Genomic DNA, 26,937 nt, shown 5'->3' on the forward strand with positions numbered 1-26,937 from the left:
TTTACAGACTTCAGCTTTAATCTAGTTGCATTCATGGTATTGGTTCAACGTAAACAAAATAGCTCAGTGAGTCAATGGACAGGACAGACAGAGAAGGACAAACCCAGGAAGCAGATGAAAATACCAGGGTCAGCCTCCATTGTAAGTATAGCAATAAACTAAAAAGCACATCCAGATACAAAACAGACAGTATACATGTCACAATACATGGTGTCCACCACCCTGTAGCTACAGGTATGTATCCACCACAAACACATAAACACAATGCTAAGCACAATGATGTTCTATTTTGATAATGAGTAGGCTATTGACCATAAACTTTATTTGAACTGATCATTCTCATTACCTCCCCTGTTGGTAGTATGGTCATTACAGCCATCCTACAGATGCAGGGTCTTAATTTGATCACTCTTGTTGCTGAACATTTTCCTGCTCAGCAAAAAAGGCTTCTGAAGTTTGTAATTTCCACTTTAAAATGTCAGGCATGATTTAGCCTAACAAAAAATGTATCAACCCTACAAAAAATGACCATGAACTATAATCCATATAATAATTAGCATTTCCTTTTGTTAAATAATTATTTTCCTGCTGTAGAAAACAGCTCAAATTAAGATCCTACATCTGTCCACGGAAGGGAGAGGATTTAGTTGGGGTGGATGTAGTTGTTCAGGCCAGGGTATGGGTAGATGTGTCTGAGTGGCTTGGTACACCTGGGGCCATCACCACTGCTGGCCTTGTGGGCACACTCATCACTGTCTGTGTTGCAAGTGCCACAGTGGCAGCTGAGGGCTACGGGGTAGGTGAAGAGAGGGTTGGCATGGAGCGGGCAACCAGGCAGTATCACTGTACGGTACTCCACCTGGTCATAGGTACAGCCTCTCTGGACCAGGAATCTTGGTCCGGCCAGCTCCTTCATATTACTGTCCTGATTATCACACACACAGACACATGCTAAACATATCTACATTAAATGCATGGGATGTAGATCAAATATGCCTCACGTCAGCCTGCCAAGTGGAATCTTACATAGTTCAAGTTTCAATACATATATTTTATCATCACTTCTCCAATCCACAACATCTGACAGGATATAATTCACACATGGTATGTTGTATAATTGACCTTGTCTGTAACTACTAGTGTCCTGCAATTATGGCCAGGTCTGTCTTGTAAAAGAGTATGCTTAATCTCAATGAGACTATGCTGATCAAATAAAGGGAAAACAAAACATGTTTTTGTGGGAGGATAAACGTTTTAAACTGAGTGGATTTTGCAGATTTTTTCTTGTTGAAAATTTAGAATGTCAGGTTCAGCTTGTAGCCTGCTTACCCTTGAGTAGCAGAAACCCATGCAAATGGTAGTATTGATGGCCACGCAGAAGTCACATTCATGTCTCTCCTCATACAGAGTGTAGTCCGTGGGCACACACATGGGGACAGCTTGGCTGAACAGCAGGCAAAGGAGACCACACATGGCCACAGATGATTCCATTTGGCAAGCAGCGACAACTTTCTGTCATACAACCAAGAACCTGCATGGAATTAAAGTCAATGTCAAGAAGAAAATATGAACATTTTTATAGTCTGAAATATGAACAAATATATATTATATAGATATATATATATATATATATATATATATATAGTTAGTTAGTAAATCTATCCCAAAAATTGATGTTTGTACATATGATAAGCCTTGTAAATAAAACTAAATTTGGTCCTTCAGCAAGGCTGCACCAATAGCTGGACAAAAGAAGCTGAACCAGTGTTCCTGTCAGATCAGCTCTGCTCACTCACCTGGTAGAGCTGGGCACCTGCAGGCCTGATGATGCTGCCTGATGCTCTTTATACAGGCATTCTAATCCACCTTGATCCTACTGGACCATTATCTCCAATCTCTGACTGAGTGGTAGCAGGAGTCTCCAGGTCCATTATCAGGTTGACATACATAATTACATTTGAGTCATTTAGCAGACGTTCTTATCCAGAGCGACTTACAGTTAGTGCATTCATCTGAAGATAGCTAGGTGGGACAATCACATATCACAGTCATAGTAAGTACAATTTTCCTCAATAAAGTAGATATCAGCAAAGTCAGGGATGGTAAGGGGGGAAAAAAGTCAAGTTAGTTCACGAAAGGCTACTTAAAAAATATTTATATAATGGGCACCCTCCGTAACTACAAACTTCCAGTACAGTAATGTGTGGGGTGAGGGTTTAACCTGTAATAACCTCATAATAAGCTTCTTTTTTTTTAGCAGTCACATACTGTACTGCAGTATGTGACAATCTCACTGGTTAGAATAATAGAAAATGAAGTGGCAAAGTCCGATTGGCCCGGTCCAGAAACAACTCCCAACCCAACTCCTAGGTAAGAGCGTCTGCTAAATGACTGAAATGTAAATGTTATACTTCTTTATACCCCCTTTTTATCCAGAATGTCAATCTTGTCTCAACGCTGCAACGGGCCCAGGAGGCTAAGGTCAAGTCATGCGTCTCCCCCGAAACATTACCCACCAAACCACACTTCTTAACACCCGCCCGCTTAACCCGGAAGCCAGCAGCACTCTGATGCGTCGGTGGAAACACAGTTCAATTGATGACTGAGGTCAGCCTACAGGTGCCCGGCCCTTCACAATGAGTTTCTAGAGCACAATGAGCCAAGTGAAGCCCCCCCCGGCCAAACCCTCCCCTAACCCGGACAACGCTGGACCAATTGTGCCCCGCCTGGGATCGAACCCAGGTCTATAGTGATGCCTCTAGCACTGCGATGCAGTGCCTTAGACCGCTGCGCCACTCAGGAGGCACGTATATGTTATTCTGACCTAGGAATAGGATCTGTTAAGTATTGGGTCTACATTAAGGTGAAAATTCCACCAAACCTATTAGAGGGCAAAGTGGAGATGCAACCATAAGCTTACATATCAAATTCTTTCACATCTACATGTTCCTATACATCATGTGTGTAACGGCTCTCTTCTATCTCCTCCTCTGACGAAGAGGTAGAACAAGGATCGGACCAAAATGCAGCGTGATGATGATTCATGATATATTTGAATGAAAAAAACCTATACATACAGAAACTACAAAACTAACGAAATGAAATAATGAAAACCGAAACAGCCCTATCTGGTGCAAACACAAAGACAGGAACAATCACCCACAAACACACAGTGAAACCCAGGCTACCTAAATATGGTTCCCAATCAGAGACAACGAGAATCACCTGACTCTGATTGAGAACCTCAGGCAGCCATAGACTATGCTAGACACCCCTACTCAGCCACAATCCCAATACCTACTAAAAAAAAAACAATACCACAACACAACACAAAATAACCCCATGTCACACCCTGGCCTGACCAAATAATTACATATACACAAAATACTAAGACCAGGGCGTGACAATGTGTGGCCGGCATTATGGCCTTAGGGGGCCCGGCCCGCCCTATTGTACATCGGATGCTGGAAACTATAAATACAGTTTAATTTGATTTAATCCTATTCTTTGACCTTGATTTTTGGTTGAGATGGAGATGTGAATCCAACATATTTATTATTAACTTATAGATTCCATTTGAAATCAACCAAAGCTTGAAACCCTAGGCCTAAATCTATTGTCTGTTTTGACGGGAGTGGATCCTCAATATCTGTCCACGTGACAATTCAGCAGTTAGCAGACCAACTGGGGTATTTTTTGTATGGAGATCAAAAGAAAGCAATAGTTAAGCCTATGGGGGAATACAGTTTTTGGAGTGTTTTTGGATAAATGCCTAAAAGAAGGTCTGTGGTAAACACAGGCTTAGGTCATCTTATACGTTTTATTCTATGAGACAATCTTCATCAGCTACCACCACTTTTTGTGAATTTTGAAGCATTTTCATAATCAAAACAAGCACATAAATCAAAATAAAATTGTATTTGTCACATACACATGGTTAGCAGATGTTAATGTGAGTGTAGCGAAATGCTTGTGCTTCTAGTTCTGACCGTAAAATAACAACAAGCCCGCACAAACACCAGCGGGCTAAACAAACTCAAATAACACCCATCCTAAAACCCCAACAAGGAACAGGTGAAAACAATTTGACAAAAACAAACGAAAAGGAAAAAGGGATCGGTGGCAGCTAATAGACCGGCGACGACGACCGCCGAGCGCCACCCGAGCAGGAAGGGGAGCCACCTTCGGTGGTATTCGTGACAATAAAGTTAATGTTAACTGATGCTTGTTCCCTTTTAGCCATGACCCTCTCGCTTCGCCTCTTCCTCTCCTCCAAACAAAGGGCAAATAATTAACATAATGAAACAATGAATGTTCCCGAATTGGCAGGAAGCAGGAGTTGCAGTTTACTGCAGAGAGAGCCTGCAAAGTAATGTCATACTTTCCAGGTCCATACCCAAACAGTTCGAACTACTAATTTTGAAAATTACTCTCTCCAGAAATAAGTCTCTCACTGCCTGCTACCGACCCCCCTCATTGCCTGTATCCGCTACGGAGCCGCAGTCAAACGACCACCCCTCATCACTGTCAAACGCTCCCTTAAACACTTCTGTGAGCAGGCCTTTCTAATCGACCTGGCCCGGGTATCCTGGAAGGACATTGACCTCATCCCGTCAGTTGAGGATGCCTGGTCATTCTTCAAAAGTAACTTCCTCACCATTTTAGATAAGCATGCTCCGTTCAAAAAATGCAGAACTAAGAACAGATACAGCTCTTGGTTCACTCCAGACCTGACTGCCCTCGACCAGCACAAAAATATCCTGTGGCGGACTGCAATAGCATCGAATAGTCCCCGCGATATGCAACTCTTCAGGGAAGTCAGGAACCAATACATGCAGTCAGTATGCTAAGCTAAGGCCAGCTTCTTCAGGCAGAAGTTTGCATCCTGTAGCTCCAACTCCAAAAAGTTCTGGGACACTGTAAAGTCCATGGAGAACAAGAGCACCTCCTCCCAGCTGCCCACTGCACTGAGGCTAGGTAACACGGTCACCACCGATAAATCCATGATTATCGAAAACTTCAACAAGCATTTCTCAACAGCTGGCCATGCCTTCCGCCTGGCTACTCCAACCTCAGCCAACAGCTCCGCCCCCCCCGCAGCTACTCGCCCAAGCCTCTCCAGGTTCTCCTTTACCCAAATCCAGATAGCAGATGTTCTGAAAGAGCTGCAAAACCTGGACCCGTACAAATCAGCTGGGCTTGACAATCTGGACCCTCTATTTCTGAAACTATCCGCCGCCATTGTCGCAACCCCTATTACCAGCCTGTTCAACCTCTCTTTCATATCGTCTGAGATCCCCAAGGATTGGAAAGCTGCCGCAGTCATCCCCCTCTTCAAAGGGGGAGACACCCTGGACCCAAACTGTTACAGACCTATATCCATCCTGCCCTGCCTATCTAAGGTCTTCGAAAGCCAAGTCAACAAACAGGTCACTGACCATCTCAAATCCCACCGTACCTTCTCCGCTGTGCAATCTGGTTTCCGAGCCGGTCACGGGTGCACCTCAGCCACGCTCAAGGTACTAAACAATATCATAACCGCCATCGATAAAAGACAGTACTGTGCAGCCGTCTTCATCGACCTTGCCAAGGCTTTCGACTCTGTCAATCACCATATTCTTATCGCAGACCCAGTAGCCTCAGTTTTTCGGATGACTGCCTTGCCTGGTTCACCAATTACTTTGCAGACAGAGTTCAGTGTGTCAAATCGGAGGGCATGCTGTCCGGTCCTCTGGCAGTCTCTATGGGGGTGCCACAGTGTTCAATCCTCGGGCCGACTCTTTTCTCTGTATATATCAATGATGTTGCTCTTGCTGCGGGCGATTCCCTGATCCACCTCTACGCAGACGACACCATTCTATATACTTCCGGCCCGTCCTTGGACACTGTGCTATCTAACCTCCAAACGAGCTTCAATGCCATACAACACTCCTTCCGTGGCCTCCAACTGCTCTTAAACGCTAGTAAAACCAAATGCATGCTTTTCAACCGTTCGCTGCCTGCACCCGCACGCCTGACCAGCATCACCACCCTGGATGGTTCCGACCTTGAATATGTGGACATCTATAAGTACCTAGGTGTCTGGCTAGACTGTAAACTCTCCTTCCAGACTCATATCAAACATCTCCAATCGAAAATCAAATCAAGAATCGGCTTTCTATTCCGCAACAAAGCCTCCTTCACTGACGCCGCCAAACTTACACTAGTAAAACTTACTATCCTACCGATCCTCGACTTCGGCGATGTCATCTACAAAATTGCTTCCAACACTCTACTCAGCAAACTGGATGCAGTTTATCACAGTGCCATCCATTTTGTCACTAAAGCACCTTATACCACCCACCACTGCGACTTGTATGCTCTAGTCGGCTGGCCCTCGCTACATATTCGTCGCCAGACCCACTGGCTCCAGGTCATCTACAAGTCCATGCTAGGTAAAGCTCCGCCTTATCTCAGTTCACTGGTCATCATCCCTAAAGCCAACACCTCATTTGGCCGCCTTTCGTTCCAGTTCTCTGCTGCCTGTGACTGGAACTAATTGCAAAAATCGCTGAAGTTGGAGACTTTTATCTCCCTCACCAACTTCAAACATCTGCGTTCTGAGCAGTTAACCGATCGCTGCAGCTGTACATAGTCTATCGGTAAATAGCCCACCCATTTTTACCTACCTCATCCCCATACTGTTTTTATTTATTTACTTTTCTGCTCTTTTGCACATCAATATCTCTACCTGTACATGACCATCTGATCATTTATCACTCCAGTGTTATTAATCTGCAAAATTGTAATTATTCTCCTACCTCCTCATGCCTTTTGCACACAATGTATATAGACTCCCCTTTTTTCTCTACTGTGTTATTGACATGTGTAACTCTGTGCTGTCTGTTCACACTGCTATGCTTTATCTTGGCCACGTCGCAGTTGCAAATGAGAACTTGTTCTCAACTAGCCTGGTTAAATAAAGGTGAAATAAAAATTTAAAAAATATGCAGTGTTATGCTCCTCTTGCCATGCATGTGCTTTCTGCTTCCTGCCAATTTGGGCACATTCATTGTTTCATTATGTTAATTATTTGCCCTTCGTTTGTAACATTTGTGTAAATTCCCAGATAATTATATCACAGTAGTGAATTTAACGTTCATCAACGTTTGCTTATGGTAATTCGGTTCATTAGGCTACATTTTAATTAGCTACCGTTCTCATTCGGAGTTCTTTGCAGAGCCCACAGACATACTACACTTGAGCAAGATGTTTAGTTGATTTATTTCAATTTTAGAGTCTACTGTCAATTCCTTCAATGTTTTTCATTTGGACTGCTCCATGTGTGCTGGAACGAACAGTTTCTTCAGCTGTTCATTGAGCACGTGCAATACTTTTAGGCCTAAGATTAGTAGGCCTACTAAGTTGAGATAAAATGGTAGCGTTTCGTTTGTAAAGTTCTATGAACTATGATGATATGTTATGAAGTCTGGTGTAGACTCAAATTTAGCAGGTTTTCATAATGAATCATGTTCTGGAGGAAGCTCTGCATTGTGGTCACTAGCTGGTACAGCCACAAAGTCATGAAATCTGAATTGAAACCTAACCTTAACCACACTGCCGCCAGAGCCATGTCCCAGTGAGACACAGGTGCCAGCCCACGTAGAAACTGAAAAGTCAGACCTTTTTGGTAAAATAGTGTTGTAAATCCTGTATTGACTTGTGCCTACTTTGTCTACATGATGCTTGAATGGTGTATATAGACCATGTAGAGCTATCACGGCCTGACTGGGAGCACAAAGGCAACGTGACATTCAACAAATTGAAACACTATAAGACTAGTGGCAATTAAACAATAAATGGAACAAATTGTTCAGTGTTCCTCAGGAGTAGGCTCAAAGCCAATGAATGTTCTGTTCCTAACTTAATCTGAACACCTGGTCATGACTGATTAAAGTAAATCTTGTAGTCAGAAGTACCCACTGGGCAAAAACTGGTTGAATCAATGTTGTTTCCACCTCATTTCGACCAAATCAATGTGGAAAACTATGAATTTTGTATTTTTTTCAACCAATCTTTAACCTAAATCCAACGACATTTTTGGTAGATTTCACATTGAATTCACATTAGTTGACAACTCAACCAAATATAAATCAAAATGACACTATCTAGAACCTAAAAGGGTTATTCGTCTGTCTCCAGAGGAGAACCCTTTTTGTTTCCAGGTAGAACTCTTTTGGTTCAAGGTAGAACCCTTTTCACAGAGGGTTCTACATGGAACCCAAAATGGTTCTTCCTGGAACAAAAATAGTTCTCCTTTGGGGACATCAGAAGAAAAAAACGTTCCAAAGGGGTTCTAAGAGAGTTGAAGTTGAACTGACGTCTGCCCAGCGGGTAGCTTTCAGATGTCAAGTCTCCCTGTTCTATCAGGCTTATTTTTATCTGAAATCTTTCATATTATACCAAGTCTTCTTGTCTGACCCAATGTCCAAATGCCATGTTGGCTTTCTCCTTGATTTCTTTTTACACAATCTTAAATAAACGTAACCCAACTGTAAAATCTACATGCTTGATTGGCATGTAGTAAGCCCTCTACGCTGCCTTCCAGAACATGTAATAATCTACTGCATCGATGGGAACAGATATCCATCCGTCCAACAGTTTTACACCAATCCTGGATGGTCCCTTATCTCCAAGTATTTTCGTTTGAAGTTAATGATTGTAGAGAGGATTATCCCTCTCTCTCATATTCGTGTAAGGTTATAACTGAGAGGACTTTTTTTTGATGGTGCCCTATCCAACATTTCACACTAAAACAAATGTTACTGAAATGAATGCAATCTGTGGATAGGAGCATTACAGTTTGAGTCCTTGAGTGATCCAGTATCCATATGTTCCTAAAAACTGGACATTATCTTCTCTTTCTACAAGTGCTTATATCTATATGTACTATAATTGTTTTTCCAACCTACTGACTCGTGCAATGGAATGGAATGACTTATTTATGGCTGATCTATGACTATGTTTTATGGCTGATTTATGACTATGTTTTATGGTTGATTTATGACTGCATTATTTTTCTCAAAGATGACTTTGCTTCTCTGGAACGTCTAATCAGTCAAATGTTGAGCAATCTGGTATTGGAGTCCATAAGTACTGGAGGATTTCTTGTTGCAGAACCCTTTTCATGCTTTTGAAAGTCACAACTGTGTCAGGCAGACCATACATGGTGTTCTACCACTAGAACTATACCAACCGTTCTATTTAATGGTAGATCGGAAGGAGGGCCAAACACACTTCATCAAGTCAGATATAATGATCATTCCGTTTTAGAATCTTGGTAGGCAGTGCAGTGAATTCTGTATAGTTTGTCCTTGGGTGATGATTAACTAAAGGTGTGTTTATGGTTAGCCGACACCAAGAGTGTGTTCTTCCATGCTTTTGTTAGGATAAGGGGACCACAAAAGGAAGTCTTGCTAAACAGGAGGATGCATTTCTAGTAATTCTCAACTTTATTCAACCTCAACAAGTACGGAAGACTTAACAAATAGGAATATTGGACATTTGTTCTTGGAATTCTCAGACGTTTGTATAAGGATGTTTCTTTCAATTGTAGATGTCTATTGTAAGTGTCAAAGAACTGCAATAATCCAAACATGTTATCTGCATGAATACATTTCTGAGGTGCTTATCTAGTTGACTGAGAATTTATTTGCTATTGTTTTGTTTTCTTGGAATACTGAAAAAAGGTTGTACTCAATTTGAACAAAATTGATTTATTTGACATTCTTGATCAAATCAAACATTCCTTTTCTACTTAGTGAAAGTTAAATATCAATGCTACACCTGTTCTGTAATTCACATACCATTTATCTGATTCAATTGTAAATAAAATAGGAAAAATAGTCTCCATTGGAAAGAAAGGAAATTAAACATTAGCAACATTGCCTAACATTCAACCTGTAAGATCTAAGTGGTGACCAGTGGGTGAAAGTGGTTAGATAGTGAAGATTAGATAAGTGTTGGTCTCTGCCGGAGGGATCTCTTCTGTACTCATTAACCATGACGACGGGTACAGGGGGCCCAGTGGCCTCGTTCTCTGTGTGGGACTATGTGGTGTTTGTGGGGACAGTACTGGGGGCGGCCGGCATCGGCCTGTTCCAAGCCATCCGGGGCCGCAAGAACACCAGCAGCGATGAGTTTCTGCTGGGGGGCCGTCAGATGACAGCGGTGCCCGTCGCCATGTCCCTCACTGCCAGCTTCATGTCTGGCATCACCGTGATCGGCACTCCAGCAGAGGCCTATCGGTTTGGGGCGGCCTTCTGGATATTTGGCATCTCCTATGCCATCATGTCCATCATCACCGCTGAAATCTTCGTCCCTCTCTTCTACCGCCTGGGCATCACCAGCACCTACGAGGTACTGTAAGATATACCAGGCTGGGTCAGATCCACCTGGGCATCACCAGCACCTACGAGGTACTGTAAGATATACCAGGCTGGGTCAGATCCACCGGGGCATCACCAGCACCTACGAGGTACTGTAAGATATACCAGGCTGGGTCAGATCCACCTGGGCATCGCCAGCACCTACGAGGTACTGTAAGATATACCAGGCTGGGTCAGACCCGCCTGGGCATCACCAGCACCTGTATACCAGGCTGGGTCAGATCCACCTGGGCATCACCAGCACCTACGAGGTACTGTAAGATATACCAGGCTGGGTCAGACCCACCTGGGTCAAATACATACACAGTATGTCAAATACATTACAACATTTGAGGTGCAAATAGCTTGATGATTCCTATCAGTCAAACAGCAAGTGCAGGCAAGGTGGACTGAGATAAAGTTATAGGGGTATGAATTAAGATGATAGCTAGGGGGTGAACATGAGAGGGTTTGCTCTAAAATGTCCAGCAGTTGTATTTTTTTGTTATTTGTAATTTTTTTTTACCCCTTTTTCTCCCCATATGGTAGTTACGGTCTTGTCCCATCGCTGCAACTCCCATATGGATTCGGCAGAGACGAAGGTCGAGAGCCGTGCATCCTCCGAAATACAACCCCGCCAAGCCCCGCTGTTTCTTGACACAATGCATACTTAACCCGGAAGCCAGCCGCACCAATGTGTCGGAGGAAACATCGTACACCTGGCGACTGTGTCAGCGTCCATGCGTCCAGCCTGCCACAGGAGTCGCTAGAGCGCGATGGGACAAGGACATCCCGGCCGGCCAAACCCTCCCTTAACCCGGACGACACTGGGGCAATTGTGTGTCGCCTCATGGGTCTCCCGGGCACGGCCGGCTGCGACACAGCCCGGTATCGAACCAGGATCTGTAGTAATGCAGCCTTAGACTGCTGCGCCTGCAGTTGTATTGTAACTAATAATTAATCAGTGATCCGTGAAAACAATCTAATCCAGGAGGGGTGCCAAGATGTTACATCTGTTACATTCAGCATCTGGGGACTTTACCTCCTAAAAATATGTGACTAGTTGCTATAAAAGTAATTACAGGTATTTAATTAGTTTTGTGCACCAAGCAACCATTTAGCAGGTTGGCTGGCACATCCAGTGGATATCGCTCAGATCTGCCTCCAGGACAAGATTCATCCCAATAAACATCAACCTGCAACCATTTATGACTTGAACAAAACAGATGTAGACCTGCAGATAGACAGACTACTGAAAAGTCTATGAATCTTTCTTCATCATCACTTCCTGACTAGGAAAAAAGATTTACAAGTGTAAAAAGCCAATGAAATCATGCCAGGTTTGACTGAAATGTTTATTTTCTCTCTAGTATCTGGAGATGCGTTTCAACAAGTTGATTCGGGTGATCGGGACCACCATGTACATCATACAAACGGTAAATATTCAGTTAACATCATGAAAATGGGGCAAAAGGGTAGATCTTAATGAAGCTAATGTTTTCCAAAGGATATGCTGGAAACAAAAATCTCAATAATGCATTAACTACAGAAAATGGCAACATTTGTCCTTGTCCTTTTTTCCATTGCCTGATTTCAGGAGCCATCTGGGCATCTAAGGTAAACATTCCACTTTATGAATGTGCATCAAGCATATGTTTACATCCATCAACTAATGGCGGATTTTGTTTCAGGCCCTGTACACTGGTATGGTCATCTACGCCCCAGCTCTTGCTCTCAATCAAAGTAAGTCATATGCAAAGTATCTCTGTAATGTCCTTTAATGAATCAAAATAATATTATTATCTGACTGTTGACAGAAGGTCAATCTCTGGACCAAACTGATGATAAATCTTTAGCTAATTAAATTGGTCTGTGACCTGCCAATAAAGGTATTGTCTAGTTGCTTACCAATTGATGCAGCACGAAAGAGGATATGCAGATGTTGTTAGGCTAAGTGATAATATCACAGGGAATTCATATGTATCTATACTGAACAAAAATATAAACGCAACATGCAACAATTTCAAAGATTTTACTGAGTTACAGTTCATAAGGTAAACAGTCAATTGATTTGACATGACTGAGAATACTGATATGCATTTGTTGGTCACAGATACCTTAAAAAGAATGGGCCTCCCATCGATAAAATGCAATTGTGTTCGTTGTCCGTAGCTTATGACTGCCCATACCATAACCCCACCACCATGGGGCACACTGTTCATGATGTTGACAATAGCGAACCGCTCGCCCACACAACACACGTGGTCTGTGGTTGTGAGGCTGGTTGGATGTAAAGCCAAATTCCCCAAAATTATGTTGAAGGCAGCTTATGGTAGAGAAATTACAATTAAATAATCTGGCAACATTCCTGCAGCCACCATACCAATTGCACACTCCCTGATCTGTGGCATTGTGTTGTGTGACAAAACTGTACTTGGAGTGGCCTCTTATTGTCCAGAGCACAAGGTGCACCTGTATAAGGAACATGTTGTTTAATCAGCTTCTTGATATGCTATACCTGTCAGGTGGATGGATTATCTTGGCAAAGAAGAAATGCTCACTAACAGGGATGGAAACAAATTTGTGGAGCGCTTTTTGAGCATATTGAACATTTTTGGGAGCTTTGATTTCAGCTCATGAAAGATCTGACCAAGACTTTACATGTTGCGTTTATCTATTTGTTTCAGGTCATGGAAACAGTATTATTAGTATTATTTGGAAAAGCTGTGTAAATGGGTCTGTACTTGTGTGTGTTTCAGTCACAGGGCTGAACCTCTGGGGAGTGCTGGTGGCCACTGGGGTGGTGTGCATCATCTACTGCACCCTGGTCAGTGGTTCATCAGATCTCACTCACCAATCAGCAATCAACTCCTTCACGCTATGACAATACATATTTTAATATTGAATATTTATTAGGATCCCAATTAGCTGACACAATAATGTCAGCTAATCTTCCTCGGGTCCAACACAGAGCTTAAACTATATTACAAACAATTGCATTTACAATAAGAAATTAACAACATTTAACAAGTAGACATTAAATCAAATCAAATGTATTTATATAGCCCTTCGTACATCAGCTGATATCTCAAAGTGCTGTACAGAAACCCAGCCTAAAACCCCAAACAGCAAGAAATGCAGGTGTTGAAGCACGGTGGCTAGGAAAAACTCCCTAGAAAGGCCAAAACCTAGGAAGAAACCTAGAGAGGAACCAGGCTATGAGGGGTTGCCAGTCCTCTTCTGGCTGTGCCGGGTGGAGATTATAACAGAACATGGCCAAGATGTTCAAATGTTCATAAATGACCAGCATGGTAAAATAATAGGTCTGGGACAGGTAGCACGTCTGGTGAACAGGTCAGGATTCCATAGCCGCAGGCAGAACAGTTGAAACTGGAGCATCAGCACGGCCAGGTGGACTGGGGACAGCAAGGAGTCATCATGCCAGGTAGTCCTGAGGCATGGTCCTAGGGCTCAGGTCCTCTGAGAGAGAGAAAGAAAGAATTAAAGAGAGCATACTTAAATTCACACAGGACACCGGATAAGATAGGAGAAGTACTCCAGATATAACAAACTGACTCTAGCCCCCCGACACGACAACTACTGTAGCAAAAATACTGTAGGCTGAGACAGGAGGGGTCAGGAGACACTGTGGCCACATCCGATGATACCCCCGGACAGGGCCAAACAGAAAGGATGTAACCCCACCCACTTTGCCAAAGCACAACCCCCACACCACTAGAGGGATATCTTCAACCATCAACTTACCATCCTGAGACAAGGCCGAGTATAGCCCACAAAGATCTCCGCCACGGCACAACCCAAGGTTGTCAAATTGTATTGTCACATGCGCCGAATACAACCTTATGCTTACTTAGAAGCCCTGAAATGGTTACTTACAAGCCCTGAACCAATAAGAAATAGAGTTAAGAAATATCTACTATAAAATTTCAAATGTTCAGCAGTCTTATGGCTTGGGGGTAGAAGCTGTTAAGGAGCCTTTGGTCCTAGACTTGGCGCTCTGGTACCGCTTGCCGTGCAGTAGCAGAAAAAACAGTCTATGACTTGGGTGACTGGAGTCTTGACAATTTTTTGGGCCTTCCTCTGACACCGCCTAGTATATAGGTCCCGGACGTCAGGAAGCTTGGCCATACCAGGCGGTGATGCAACCGGTCAGGATGCTCTCGGTGGTGCAGGATACGGGGAATCATGCCAAATCGTTTCAGTCTGCTGAGGGAGAAAAGGTGTCGCCGTGCCTGTCTTTGGACCATGAAAGTTTGTTGTTGATGTGGACACCAAGGAACTTGAAATGCTCAACCCCCTACATTACAGCCCCGTTGATGTTAATGTGGGCCTGTTTGGCCCTCCTTTTCCTATAGTCCACGATTAGCTCCTCTGTCTTGCTCACATTGAGGGAGAAGTTGTTTTCCTGGCACCACAATGCCAGGTCTTTGACCTCTTCCCAATAGGAAGTCTCATCATTGTCGGTGATCAGGCCTACCACTGTTGTGTTGTCAACAAATTTAATGATGGTGTTGGAGTCGCGCTTGGCCACGCAGTCGTGGGTGATCAGGGAGTACAGGAGGGGACTAAGCAGGCACCCTGAGGGGTCCCAGTGTTGAGGATCAGTGTGACAGATGTGCTGTTGTCTACCCTTACCACCTGGGGGTGGCCTTGTTAGGAAGTCCAGGATCCAGTTGCAGAGGGAGGTGTTTTGTAACAGAGTCCTTAGATTAGTGATGAGCTTTGAGGGTACGATGGTGTTGAACACTGAGCTGTAGTCAAGGAACAGCATTCTCACATAGGTGGTCCTTTTGTCCAGATAGGGAAGGGCAGTGTGGAGTGCGATTGAGATTGCGTCATATGTGGATCTGTTTGGAGTGGGTCTAGGGTGTTGATGTGAGCCATGACCAGCCTTTCAAAGCACTTCATGGCTACCAACGTGAGTGCTACGGGGCAATAATCATTTAGGCATGTTAGCTTCTCTATCTTGTGAACAGGGACTATGGTGGTCTGTTTGAAACATGTAGATGTTACAGACTCGGTCAGGGAGAGGTTGAAAATGTCAGTGAAGACACTTGCCAGTTGGTCCGCGATTGCTTTGAGTACACGTCCTGGTAATCCGTCTGGCCCCATGGCTTTGTGAATGTTGACTTGTTTAAAGATCTTACTCACATTGTCTATGGAGAGCGTGATCACACAGTCGTCCGGAACAGCTGGTGCTCTCTTACATGCTTCAGTGTTGCATGCCTCGAAGCGAGCATACAAGGCATTTATCTCATCTGGTAGGCTCGCATTACTGGGCAGCTCACGTCTGGGTTTCCCTTTGTAGTCCGTAATAGTTTGCAAGCCTCGACACATCCTACTAGCGTCAGAGCCGGTGTAGTAGGATTCAATCTTAGTCCTGAATTGACACTTTGCCTGTTTGATTTTTCGTGTGAGGGCATAGCAGGATTTCTTATAAGCGTCCGGATTAGTGTCCCGCTCCTTGAAAGTGGCAGCTCTAGCCTTTAGCTTTGTGCGAATGTTGTCTGTAATCCATGGCTTCTGGTTGGGATATGTACGTACGGTCACTGTGGGGTCGACGTTGTCGATGCACTATTGATGAAGCTGAGGTGGTATACTCCTCAATGTCATTGGATGAATCCTGGAACATTTTCCAGTCTATGCTATCACATGTGACATGCTTGTAGAAATGAGGTAAAACAGATTTTAGTTTGCATGCATTAAATTCCCCTGCCACTAGGAGCGCCACTTCTGGATGAGCATTTTCTTGTTTGCTTATGGCCTTATACGGATCGTGGTCTTAGTGCCAGCATCGGTTTGTGGTAAATAGACGGTTATGAATAATATAGATGAGAACTCTCTTGGTAAATAGTGTGGTTTACAGTTTATCATGAGATACTCTACCTCAGGCGAACAATACCCCGAGACTTCTTTAATATTAGAAATCGCGCACCAGCAGTTATTGACAAAGAGACACACACCCCCACCACGCGTCTTCCCAGACATATCTGCTCTGTCCTGCTGATGCGGGGTGTAATGATTCATAGGTGTTCATAATAATGAATGTCAGCTGTGCGTAATGATAGATCCCAGGACCAGTGGTTAGTACTCTGGCGACGTCATACGCCGGAGGGGAGGAGCAGGAGCAGACGTGACACAGGGAGAAGCCAGCCAGCTCTATATTAACCTTTTCGTCGTTTAACCACGTCTCTGTGAAACATAAGATATTACAGTTTCTATTGTCCCGTTGGTAAGATAGTCTTAATCGTAGATCGTCCAGTTTGTTTTCCAATGGTTGCACGTTGACCAATAATTTGGAGGGTAGTGGTGGTAGTGGTGGTTTACCTACTCGTTGGCTAATTCTTACAAAGCAACCGCCCTCCTCCCCCCATTTTCTCTGTCTTTACTTCACGCAGATGACATGGATTCGGGCCTTGTCTCAACAAAGCAGTATATCCTTCGCTTCGGACTCATTACAGAAAGAATCTTTGTCCAGGGCCAGATGTTTTTCCTGAACCCATGACATGTTCATGCAGGGAAAAGTCTCGGCCCCAGTTATGGGCAATTATGACTGTAGGGTCCAGTTTTTTCCTGGTCAGGGAACACACTTAAACCTACACATGAACAAACCTCTTTGGTGCACATGAGGTTGCAGCATACCTTCCTTCCCCTGACTCCATGTTGCATTGTGGTTCTCAGGGAGGTCTGAAGGCGGTCATATGGACAGACGTGTTCCAGATGGTGATCATGTTAGCAGGCTTCGTGGCCGTCATCGCCAGGGGGGCTGTCATCCAGGGAGGTCTGGGGAAGATCTGGGATGACTGTTACCAAGGAGGCAGGCTCAACCTTTTTGAGTAAGTAAAATGTCCACACGTCATGCAGGGATTAATTACCACCACAGTATGACTCCCTATAGTTAGCTGAGAATTTTCACTTTAATACCTTCTAATGCAGTTTTGATCCAGACCCTTTGAAGCGTCACACGTTCTGGACGATCGTGGTTGGTGGCAGTGTGATGTGGGCGTCCATCTACTCCATCAACCAGTCACAGGTGCAGCGTTACATCTCCTGCAAAACCCTAACTCAAGCCAAACTGTGAGTGGCACTCCTACCTTCCACAGTCATAACATACAGGAACAGCTGTGAATAAAGAATAGCAATATGAGTGGCTTTTTTTTAAACCCTCAGGTCACTGTATGTGAATATGATTGGTCTCTGGGTGACTGTGAGCTTAGCAGTGTTCTCCGGCCTCACCATGTACTCCATTTACAAGAACTGTGATCCACTCACCAATGGTGATGTAGGGGCACTTGATCAGGTCAGTAAATGTAAGACAGCTATGGCTCTTACACAGGCATGGACAGTGCTGCACTATGGCAGTGTTATTGAATGCTAGTGGGTGGGTGCTTATATTTGTCCTACTTCACACATGTACACGTGTGTATTAATATGTATGTGTGAATTGGACAGGACTGTGTGTGGGATTAATAGTGTGTGTTGTGTGTGTAAACAAGCTGCTTCCATACCTGGTAATGGACATCCTGGCAGCCTATCCTGGAGTCCCTGGGTTGTTTGTTGCGGCAGCATACAGTGGTACACTGAGGTGAGTATTCTCCAGGGGAACCCAAATAGACAAGGTCCGCTGACACAAATCTTCCAGGTAGCAAAGATCTGGATAGATATAGTCACTTATCAGCATAGTAACAAACCCCTACCTCGCAACCCCTCCCCGTTCTGGATTCGGAACCAGACCGCGGTCCGCCTATTGTGTATAGCAGGTATACACTAACAAATGCATGCAATCTTCCACTACTTTTACAACTAACCTACCAATGAATGTGTTTAACCATGAGTTCCCTGCAGACAAAGGGCAATTCCTCCTCTTTCTCTTTGCCTCATCTATTGTCATTGCGTCTGTTTCAGTACTGTGTCCTCCAGCATCAATGCGCTGGTGGCTGTCACTGTGGAGGACTTCATCAGGCCAATGTACAAAAACCTGACAGATAAACAGGTGACCTGGATGAACATGGGCCTCAGTGAGTTTCACACAAAACACTGTGTATATGTGCGTTCATTCAAATAGTAATGTCACACAAATAAAGTCAGTTTGACATTTGCCGAGGTATGTACATTATATGTCAATACTTTGCATGGAAAAATACTTTGCATTGAAATATATTTATAATCATGAAATGTGTATGAAATATTTAATTACCTTTGCACCTATTCCAGGTGTTTTCTTCGGATTTTTGTGCATTGGGATGGCTGCAATAGCTTCACTGATGGGGAGCATTCTGCAGGTAGGAAAACTATAATCAGAAGTGACTCCGTATCGCCACCTGCTGTCTCGTAGTTGTCACTTCTACTTTATGTCTCTAACGTTTTCTCTTTTCAGGCAGCCCTGTCCATATTTGGAATGATCAGTGGCCCTCTTCTTGGGCTTTACCTCTTAGGCATGTTCTGGCGCACAGCAAACTCAACAGTAGGTATCCCACATCTTATTCATATCACTTTCATTATTCATACTTAAAGAATGATTTACTAATTTACTCAAAGATATATTACTAACCATTAACACTATAAATGTTCTGACATGCAAAGATTTTGGTTGTTGAATACAAAACAACGCTAGACAATATAATGACATAGAAAGGTAATGTATCTTTATGGGTGAGACTGAGACGGCTTCCTTGTGCATTGCAGGGGGGACTCACAGGGCTGATTGTGGGCCTTGTTATTACCCTGTGGGTGGGGATTGGAGCTCAGATATACCCACCCTTAGCTGATAAAACCAACCCCCTGCCAATCAGTGTGGCAGGCTGTAACCGCACACAGGACCTGAACTACACCACCCTGGCCCCATGGACCAGTGCAGTAACAATGACCCCTCTGCCTGAGTGAGTTACTCACGGTCACTCTATAATCACTGTCTTCAAAGTCACCCTATTCCACATATAGTGCACAATTTTATTCCAGAGTCCTATGTTGGTTATAGCTAACTATGAACCAGCCTGATTTTGTGAGCTCACATTCTGTTTCACTGAATGAAAACGTCAATGCTGTGACGATTGTTGTTGGTGGAATTAGCCGAAGAAGCAGCGTGAGGTAGGTTACTCATATTCTTTAATGATAACCAGGAAAAACAAGAAAGAGAAAACCAACGAAACGTACAGCCTTATAGGGCTCAACAGCAACAATACAAGAACAAGATCCTATAACATAGGTGGAGAAAAAGGCTACCTAAGTATGATTCCCAATCAGAGACAACGATAGACAGCTGTCTGATTGGGAACCACACTCGGCCAAACACAAAGAAATACAACACATAGAATGCCCACCCAAATCACACCCTGACCAAACCAAATAGAGACATAAAAAGGCTCTCTAAGGTCAGGGCGTGACAGTACCCCCCAAAGTTGCGGACTCCGGCCGCAAAACCTGAACCTATAGGGGAGGGTCCGGGTGGGCATCTATCCTCGGTGGTGGCTCTGGTGCGGGGATCCTCGTCACCAACCCCGGACTGGCGACCCTCTTTGCAGACCCCGGACTAGGGACCCTCGTGGTAGGCCCCGGGCTGGGGACCCTCGCTGCAGGCCCCAGACTGTTGACGCTCGCTGCAGGCCCCGGACTGGGGACCCTCGTTGCAGGCCCCGGACTGGGGACCGTCACTGGTGGCTCCAGACTGGGGACCGTCGCCGGAGGCTCCGGACTGGGGACCGTCGTCGGAGGCTCCGTACAGGGGACCGACGCTAGAGGCTTCGTGCCATGGATCCTCACTGGAGGCTCCGTGCCATGGATCACCCCTGGAGGCTCCGTACAGGGGACCGACGCTAGAGGCTCCGGGCCATGGATCATCACTGGAGGCTCCGTGCCATGGATCACCCCTGGAGGCTCCGTGCCATGGATCACCCCTGGAGGCTCCGTGCCATGGATCATCCCCGGAGGCTCCGTGCCATGGATCATCACTGGAGGCTTCGTTCGTGGAGCTGGCACAGGATATACCTTGCCGTGGAGACGCACTGGAGGTCTGGAGCGCAGAGCTGGCACAACCCATCCTGGAAGGATGCTCACCCTAGCCCAGCAACTGCGTTGCGTTGGCACAGGACGCACTGGGCTGTGAAAGCGCACCGGAGACACAGTGCGCAGAGCCGGCGCAGGATATCCTGGACCGAAGAGACGCACCGGAGGCCAGGAGCGCTGAGCCGGCACAATCAGTCCTGGCTGAAGGCCCACTCAAGCTCGACAAATGTGATATTCTCCAGCCTACACCCAGGGTCCCTTGCCTTCCAGTATCTCCTCTCATGTCCACTCCTCCAGAAAACGCTGCTTGGTCTTTTTGTGGTGGGATCTTCTGTGACGATCGTCATTGGTGGAATTAGACCAAGAAGCAGCGTGAGGTAGGTTACTCATATTCTTTAATGATAACCAGGAAAAACAAGAAAGAGAAAACCAACGAAACGTACAGCCTTATAGGGCTCAACAGCAACAATACAAGAACAAAATCCCACAACATATGTGGGAAAAATGGCTACCTAAGTATGATTCCCAATCAGAGACAACGATAGACAGCTGCCTCTGATTGGGAACCACACTCGGCCAAACACAAAGAAATACAACACATAGAATGCCCACCCAAATCACACCCTGACCCATCCAAATAGAGACATAAAAAGGCTCTCTAAGGTCAGGGCGTGACAAATGCAGCGGTCAGTCTGATTTCACAAGATGGCGCCGACAGATAGGGCAGCTTTGCTTCTAGCTACAAAGCAACTTTGTAGTATATATTTTTTTGTTAGTTATTTCTTACATTATTATTCCAGGAAATGTTTTGTGTTATTACATACACCCGAAAATAACTTTTTAATATCAGAGTGGTGGTAACTCACCAGCATTTCGACCGGGAATACGACTTTACCGAATTGGATTCCTTGTTCGTACCCCCCAGGGCAAATTAAATGATTCCAGAGGCTGATCCAAAACACAGCCGACGAGAAGAGGTATTCGGAGTGGACTTCTAGTCCGACTCAGGAGGCGCACACCATCCACCGCATCCAAGTATATTATTCGCTAATGTTCAGTCTCTGGACAATAAATTAGATGAGCTCAGGGTTCTCAGCTAGCTGGGTTCTCAGTATATAGCATCGACAGGATTAAAGAACTCTCTGGGAAGAAGAAAGGCTGGGGTGTATGTTTCATGATTAACCACTAATGGTGTGATTGTGATAACATACAGAAACTCAAGTCCTTTCGTTCACCCAACCTAGGATACCTCACAAACAAATGCCGACCGTATTACCTCCCAAGAGAATTCTCTTCAGTTATAGTCACAACAGTGTATATTCCCCCTCGAGCTGATACCACGACGGCCCTCAAAGAACTACACTGGACTTTAAGCAAACTGGAAACCACATAACCTGAGGCCGCATTTATTGTAGCTGGGGATTTTAACAAAGCAAATTTGAGGAAAACACTACCGAAGTTCTATCAACACATTGACTGTAGTACTCGCTCTGATAATACACTCGACCACTGCTACTACAACTTCCGGGATGCCTACAAGGCCTCCCCTGCCCTCCCTTCTTTAATTCTGACCACGACTCCATTTTTCTCCTCCCTTCCTATCAGCAGAAACTCAAACAGGAAGTATCCGTGCTAAGGATTATTCAATACTGGTCTGACAAATCGGAATCCACGTTTCAAGATTGCTTTGATCACCTGGACTGGGATATGTTCCGGGTAGCCTCTGAGAATAACATTGACGAATATACTGATATGGTGACATAGTTTATCAGGAAGTAAATAGGAGATATTGTACCCACTGTGACTATTACAACCTACATTAACCGTGCATAGATGGCAGTTAAACTGAAAGCGCTCAGACATGAGACGGCTGTGGCAGGGTCTACAGACAACCACAGACTACAAAGGGAAAACCAGCCACGTCACAGACACCGATGTCTTGCTTCCGGACACCTTCTTCGCCCGCTTTGAGTATAACACAGTGCCACCGACACGGACTGCTGTCAAGGACTGTGGGCTCTCCTTCTCTGTGGCCGAAGTGAGTAAGAGATTTATGCGTTAGCCCTTGCAAGGCTGCCAGCCTAGACCAGCTGGCTTGAGTGTTTGAGGACATATTCAATCTCTCCTTATCCCAGTCTGCTGTCCCCACTTGCTTCAAGATGTCCACCATTGTTCCTGTTCCCAAAAAAGCAAAGGTAACTGAAATAAATGACTTCCTCCCCGTAGCACTCACTTCTCTCATCATGAAGTGCTTTGAGAGGCTAGTTAAGGATCATATCACCTCTACCTTACATGACACCATAGACCCACTTCAATTTGCTTATCACCCCAATAGATCCACAGATGATGCAATCACCATCGCACTGCACACTGCCCTATCCCATCTGGACAAGATAAATACCTATGAAAGAATGCTGTTCATTGACTATATCTCAGCATTCAACACCATAGTACCCTCCAAGCTCATCATTAAGCTTGGGGCCCTGGGTCTGAACCCCACACACTGCAACTGGGTCCTGGACTTCCTGATGGGCCGCCCACAAGTGGTGAAGGTAGGAAACGACACCTCTTCGCTGATCCTCTACACAGGGGCCCCACACGGGTGCGTGCACAGCATCCTCCTGTATTCCCTGTTCACCCATGACTGCGTGGCCACAATCATCAAGTTTGCAGACGACACAACCATAGTAGGCCTGATTACCAGGAAAATAACCTCTCACTCAAGGTTGACAAAACAAAGGAGCTGATCGTGGACTTCAGGAAAAAGCAGAGGGAGCCACGCCCCTATCCAAATCAGCGGGACTGCAGTGGAGCAAGTGAAAAGCTTCAAGTCCCTCGGCGTACACATCACTGACGATCTGAAATGGTCCACCCACACAGACAGTGTGGTGAAGAAGGCACAACAGTGCCTCTTCATCCTCAGGAGGCTGAAGACATTTTGCATGGCACCTAAAACCCTCACAAACTTTTACAGATACACAATTGAGAGCATCCTGTTCGGCTGTATCACCGCCTGGTATGGCAACTGCACCACCTGAAACCGCAGGGCTCTCCAGAGGGGGGTGCGGTCTTCCCAATGCATCACCGTGGCCTACTAACTACCTATCAACTACCTACCCTCCAGTATACCTACAGCACCCGATGTCACAGGAAGGCCAAAAAGATAATCAAGGACAACAACCACCCAAGCCGCTGCCTGTTGACCCTGCTCTCATCCAGAAGGCGAGGTCAGTACAGATGCATTAAAGCTGGGACCGAGAGACTGAAAAACAGCTTCTATCTCAAAGCCATCAGACTGTTAAATTAGCCATCACTAGGCGTCTTCCACCCGGTTACGTAACCCTGCACCTTAGACGCTGCTGTTCCATATACATAGACTTGAAATCACTGGCCTCTTTAATAATGGAACACTAGTCACTCTAATAATGTTTACATATTTTTGCTTTACTCATCTCATATCTATATACTGTATACTCTATTCTACTGTATTTTAGTCTTTGCCACTCTGACATTGCTCATCCTAATATTTATTTAGTCCTTAATGCCATTCTTTTACTTTTAGATTGTGTGTATTGTTGTTAAATATTACTGCACTGTTGGAGCTAGAAACACAAGCATTTTGCTACACCCGCAATAACATCTGCTAAACGTGTAAGTGACAAATAAGATTTGATTTGATTTAACAAAGCTAATGTGCAAGGCTACTGGCGCAAGGCTACTGTGTTAGTGTGGGCTCAGGTCTGACTCTTCATCTTATTGTTACAGTGACCGTCCGGCTCTGGCAGACTCTTGGTACTCCCTGTCCTACTTGTACTTCTGTCTTCTGGGCACTTTGGTGACTGTGATCGTGGGATTGGTGGTAAGCGCTATCACAGGTGAGGCTACCTCCTTTAGATCCAACCCTAACAGCATAGTGCATGATATGAATTATTTTTTTTGACTGCATGACCTGACCAGGACAAACTTTACATTTGACATTTACGTCATTAAGCAAACACTCTTATCCAGAGCCTCTTACATGACCTATGCCACTTTGCCACTCTGATGGCAAGTGCCTTGCTCAAGGGCAAAGATAGATTTTTCACCTAGTCAGCTCGGGATTCAAACCAGCAAACTTTTGGTTACTGGCCCAAAGCTCTTAACCACTAAGCTCTTAACTCTGGGGCTAGTTGTTCCTGGTCAGGTCTGTTAAAGGGAAAATTCCTGGCACTAGGCATAATGACTTTGGCTGGTTCAAATTGATATTTTATGCAGTTAGCTAAATGTGAGGTCTCCCTGTGTTGTCTGTCCAGGTGGCTGCAAGCAGGAAAAGCTAAGCTCAGATCTCTTTGTAAGGAGAAGTGATCTATTCTGTGCTGGTTGTGGCAAGGACTCAGAGGTAAAGCTTCTCCCCCCACCCCACTTCACCTCACCTCAGCCCACCTCTCTCTCTCTCTCTCATATCATAGGCCTACAGCTGTATTAAATGTTTTGTGCCTGTGTTAACTGGCTCCCGGTGTGGTCTTTGTGTGTCTTCTGCAGGCATCAGAACCTGAGATAAATGAAAAGGCTGGGTCAGAGCTGAATAAGGGATCAAACAACGCTGGATTCCAAGACACTCAGTTTAACATTGTGGAGAAGGATGTGGAGAAGGTCACTAAAATGTGATGCTGCCACCAAGCTAAATGCACTCTGTCAACTGGAGTTCTGCAAGAGAACAATTTTTCCTCTTACCTTTCCATTCTACTTTTATTGTAATGAAATGTATTACTAAGAGAAGGAACCCCAAGTGTGTAATAATGTAGGTTGATACAGTTGATCAACTAGCTAGCTCATGTATGTTAGGCTAACTAGCTATCTAAATCTTATAGTTATCATAGCCAGATTACTTGCCCAGGTGCCTCGACCCCCAGGGGGCCTCCATTGATTTTGTAGAGTCATTAAAGTATCATATGAACACACATAAGACATGGCAAAATGTGTAGAATTGCAGGAAATGAGCTTTAAAACTGTAAAATGTTCTCTAAACCAACAAGAGGGGTGTGAATAGTTTAGGATCCCATGTGTTGTGAGGTGGTTTGTTACTATCTCAATAAATGATCGTATCCATCCAGCCACCAGACCTTCTCAAATAGTAGCTGAGCATCCCTGACCTAGGCCATGGAAGGGTACTGCAATGTAAAGCAATATTTTAATGTATACAGCACATGTTGTAAGGTAGGACTTTTCAACCATGTGTTAAGATAAAACAATATATAATAATGTAAATCTAACTTAATTGTCAGTAGAAATAAGCATATGCAGTTCATATGTAATCATATTTATTTTGTGTTTACAGCACTTTAGGCTCATATGAGACATTTTACAGTATGTAATATTAATTTTGTGGATATAAAGATTGTGCTGAAATGCGTACCTGTTTGCTTGCTTGATTTATCTGTGATTGTTCTTTTGGGATTTTGTTTTATATTGTCAAGTTTTCATAAACAAGGCAATGAGCTAGACAAGGCAAATGCACACTTATTTCTAGACGGGTTTGGAGGGAAACAGTTATGCAACTGTATCTTGCATGCTTCACATGCATCTTTACAAAGGTGACAATATTAATTGGGTCAACCAACAACTGTATGCTACTAATGCATTTGTTGGCAGCTGACTTGGACATGCAGGTTCAGCCTACCATACGCAAACATCCAAAAAACATAGAGAAAAAGAGACATCTTTTCCCCCCTCTCCCAACCACCAGTTATTTCACCAGTTATTTTAAATAATAACTTAACTGCTCTGCAAAAAGTTCTGATTGGCTGACTGTAAGCCTACACAGAGAGTTAAGTTAATCTGACCAATGACCATAGCTGTGTTTGAATACTAACCTCAATAACTGTACTATTTGTGATGTAAATTGAAGCATAGTATGGATATATTTAGTATGCCAAAAGTTTCCGGAAGTTGTACTACATTCGCCAAAAAGTATAAAACTAGTTGACAGTAGTGGACAGATTTGAAGAAAATGGCGGAAAATATGGTCACTCTGACAGAGCTCCAGACTTCCTCTGTGGAGATAAAAGAACCTTCAAGAAGGACAACCATCTCTGCAGCACTCCACCAATCAGGCCTCCTCAGCTCACCTTGAGCCACTCCTCAGTAAAAGGCACATGACACCCCGCTTGAAGTTGGCCAAAAGGCACTTAAAGGACTCTCAGACCATTAGAAACAAGATTCTCTGGTCTGATGAAAACAACATTGAACTCTTTGGCCTGAATGCCAAGCGTCATGTCTGAAGGAAGTATGGTGGTGGCAGCATCATTCTGTGTTTTTCAGCGGCAGCGTCTAGTCTCGACCGAGGGAAAGATCCAGGGCTCGAACCAGGGACCCTCTGCACACATCCCGCTAACTAGCTAGCCATTTCACATTGGTTACACCTAATAGGGAGGAGGTCAGAGACCTGGTTGTGTGATGCCAGAAAAACTACCTCTCCCTCAATGTGATCAAGACAAAGGAGATGATTGGGAAAGGGGGATGCCTAGTC

At 44.5% G+C, this 26,937-nt stretch overlaps 2 protein-coding genes across 3 annotated transcripts; one reads left to right on the forward strand and one right to left on the reverse strand.

The window, feature by feature from the left end:
• On the reverse strand, positions 1-1,887 carry LOC112221229 (thyrotropin subunit beta-like). The gene is made up of 3 exons (XM_024383394.1): positions 1,797-1,887; positions 1,330-1,531; positions 1-925 (listed from the first exon to the last, which is right to left on the reverse strand). Exons 2-3 carry the CDS (start codon positions 1,489-1,491, stop codon positions 644-646), a joined length of 444 nt encoding a protein of 147 aa, XP_024239162.1. The 5' UTR covers positions 1,492-1,531; positions 1,797-1,887; the 3' UTR covers positions 1-643.
• Positions 1,888-9,203: 7,316 nt separating this feature from the next.
• On the forward strand, positions 9,204-25,821 carry LOC112221214 (sodium-coupled monocarboxylate transporter 1). 2 transcript variants are annotated; one of them, XM_042330831.1, is made up of 15 exons: positions 9,204-10,398; positions 11,777-11,842; positions 12,098-12,149; positions 13,166-13,233; positions 17,109-17,263; positions 17,364-17,504; positions 17,598-17,727; positions 17,924-18,012; positions 18,333-18,445; positions 18,642-18,709; positions 18,805-18,891; positions 19,113-19,306; positions 24,195-24,304; positions 24,722-24,807; positions 24,951-25,821. In XM_042330831.1, the coding sequence occupies exons 1-15, from the start codon at positions 10,042-10,044 to the stop codon at positions 25,074-25,076; spliced, it is 1,842 nt and encodes a 613-aa protein (XP_042186765.1). In that variant the 5' UTR covers positions 9,204-10,041; the 3' UTR covers positions 25,077-25,821. The 2 variants fall into 2 exon arrangements, with proteins under 2 accessions (XP_042186765.1, XP_042186767.1); XM_042330833.1 differs by lacking the exon at positions 9,204-10,398 and adding an exon at positions 10,440-10,678.
• The last annotated feature ends 1,116 nt before the right edge of the window (positions 25,822-26,937 follow it).

This window comes from Oncorhynchus tshawytscha, linkage group LG02 (assembly GCF_018296145.1).
Source record: "Oncorhynchus tshawytscha isolate Ot180627B linkage group LG02, Otsh_v2.0, whole genome shotgun sequence".
NCBI lineage: Eukaryota > Metazoa > Chordata > Actinopteri > Salmoniformes > Salmonidae > Oncorhynchus > Oncorhynchus tshawytscha.

Excerpts from the sequence above, each read along its gene's own strand:
- LOC112221229 (XM_024383394.1), bottom strand. The coding sequence starts at position 1,491 with ATGGAATCATCTGTGGCCATGTGTGGTCTCCTTTGCCTGCTGTTCAGC. Across the intron at positions 926-1,329 it reads TGGGTTTCTGCTACTCAAGG|GACAGTAATATGAAGGAGCT; the intron begins GTAAGCAGGCTA and ends TGTGATAATCAG.
- LOC112221214 (XM_042330831.1), top strand. The coding sequence starts at position 10,042 with ATGACGACGGGTACAGGGGGCCCAGTGGCCTCGTTCTCTGTGTGGGAC. Across the intron at positions 11,843-12,097 it reads CCATGTACATCATACAAACG|GCCCTGTACACTGGTATGGT; the intron begins GTAAATATTCAG and ends ATTTTGTTTCAG. Across the intron at positions 17,728-17,923 it reads ATGTAGGGGCACTTGATCAG|CTGCTTCCATACCTGGTAAT; the intron begins GTCAGTAAATGT and ends TGTGTAAACAAG.